Here is a 1,758-nt window from a genome sequence, read left to right on the forward strand (position 1 = left end):
GTACAAATCTCTACTTTCATTAATTTTGGGGCGTCTTATTCAATTTTATAGCATTGTAAAACAAAGAGTGTTAGGGTTTGTGTCCATGTCCGTGTGTCAGTATGTGTTTGCGTGTGTGTGTTTGTGTGTGTGTGTGTGTGTTTGTGTGTGGAAGTGTGTTTTTGAAATAGTATCAATTTATTTAGTTTTAGTCTCAATAATTCCTAATTTCTGCTTTTCTAACTCAAACATCAGGTATTATCTCCTATAAATGAGCTTTATTGACCATAAGATCCAAAAATAACTGTAAAACTAAAGTTAATAAGTGACAAAACATTCAAAAAAAGCACCAAATGTGTTGAAAAAAAAGGGACAAAAACAAAGAAAAAGTTAAAAACATCGATAAAAAGCATCAATAAAAGGGTTGATTTTCCGTTTTGACGGAGGACAAGAGGGTTAGGGGGTCGTCCCCCAGCAGAGGAACTCTGGACTACTCCATCCTGGACCCTACCGACCTTCGTAGAGTTTATGTGACACTTTGGTGTAAACTCGCCTTAAAGATAAAGCCCCCCCAAAGTTGAGAAACACTGCCCTAGATGAAGAAAGACTGGAACCTGGAGGGTCTGAGTCTCAGCATCGGTCCAACTCACCACGAGGGGAACCTGGAGCAGGGACGACAGCTCGTCCTGGTCCTCGATCGACGTCTTCGGGTGGACCAGGCCCCCCTGGTTGCTGAACGCACAGTAGGACCCGACCAGGACCTGCTCCGCTATCGTCTGACGGAAAACCTCCACCTTCAGGGTGTCCGCCAGGACCTCCTCCGTCTCCTGAGAGAGAGAGAGAGAGAGAGAGAGAGGGGGAATGAGAGAGAGAGAGAGAGAGAGAGAGAGAGAGAGAGAGAGAGAGAGAGAGAGAGAGTTTATTAAGAGAATCCACAAACGTTACTCCAGCTTTCAGCCGGAAGAATCTGAATGTTGACTTCATGTCATCATGGAGGACCGGCTGGTCTTTTTTTGGTTATTATTTTGAAAGAAATGGCAGAGAGCAGATTCCGAAAACTAATCCAGCGTGGCAGGATTTACATGTTCATGATGTAAAGTGAGGGAGTAAAAGCTGTGTCGGCTCCAAATATCGGCTCAAGAAAATCAGCAGCCCGTATCGGCCACTGGCTAACGCTGATGAGAAAATGAAATAAAAATCGGTATTGGCACTAAACAATCCATATCAGTCGATCCCTAGTCTAGATAGTAAAGCCTCTTACGGACCCACGGAGCAGGATGGAGGACAGCGGGACTGAGCGGGGAAAGACACACAAGAGATTCTTTTTATAAAGACTAAAAACCAGAAGCCTGTTAGCTGCTGGTCCAGACATGGAGCTGGTAACGAGAGGCTGGTACTGGACTTAGACTTCTCTTTATTGATCCTTTTGGGATGACTCCCGTGAGGAAACTGAAAATTCCAGCAGCAGTTTTAGCAAGAAAAAAGAAATAAAAATAGATAAAAAAGACAAAATAACAAAATAACAATAAGAACAATAAGAACATTCGTCAAATAAACAAAGAAAAGACCATAAATTATTATTTAAGTTTCAGTGTTGAGTTCCGTGTTAAAGTGATAAAGTGTAAATTTAAGTCCAGGTGTGCATGTGTGTATGTATGTGTATATGTGTGTGTGTGTATATGTGTGGTGTGTGTGTGTGTATGTGTGTGGTGTGGTGTGGTGTGGTGTGTGTGTGTGTGTGTGTGTGTGTGTGTGTGTGTGTATGTATGTGTATGTGTG

The 1,758-nt window shown here is 42.6% G+C and overlaps 2 protein-coding genes across 2 annotated transcripts in view; both read right to left on the reverse strand.

Moving 5' to 3' along the window:
* LOC117943104 overlaps positions 1–1,758 on the reverse strand; it is a 139,018-nt gene that overhangs the window by 86,274 nt on the left and 50,986 nt on the right. The gene's annotated exons all lie outside the window — the stretch shown is intronic.
* eif6 (eukaryotic translation initiation factor 6) overlaps positions 534–1,758 on the reverse strand; it is a 3,719-nt gene continuing 2,494 nt past the window's right edge. Inside the window, exon 4 of the mRNA XM_034869448.1 lies at positions 534–806. Within this exon, the coding sequence (XP_034725339.1) occupies positions 534–806 (273 nt within the window). The remainder of the gene's footprint in view (positions 807–1,758) is intronic.

The sequence above is a fragment of the Etheostoma cragini genome, chromosome 4 (genome assembly GCF_013103735.1).
Source record: "Etheostoma cragini isolate CJK2018 chromosome 4, CSU_Ecrag_1.0, whole genome shotgun sequence".
Classification (NCBI taxonomy): domain Eukaryota; kingdom Metazoa; phylum Chordata; class Actinopteri; order Perciformes; family Percidae; genus Etheostoma; species Etheostoma cragini.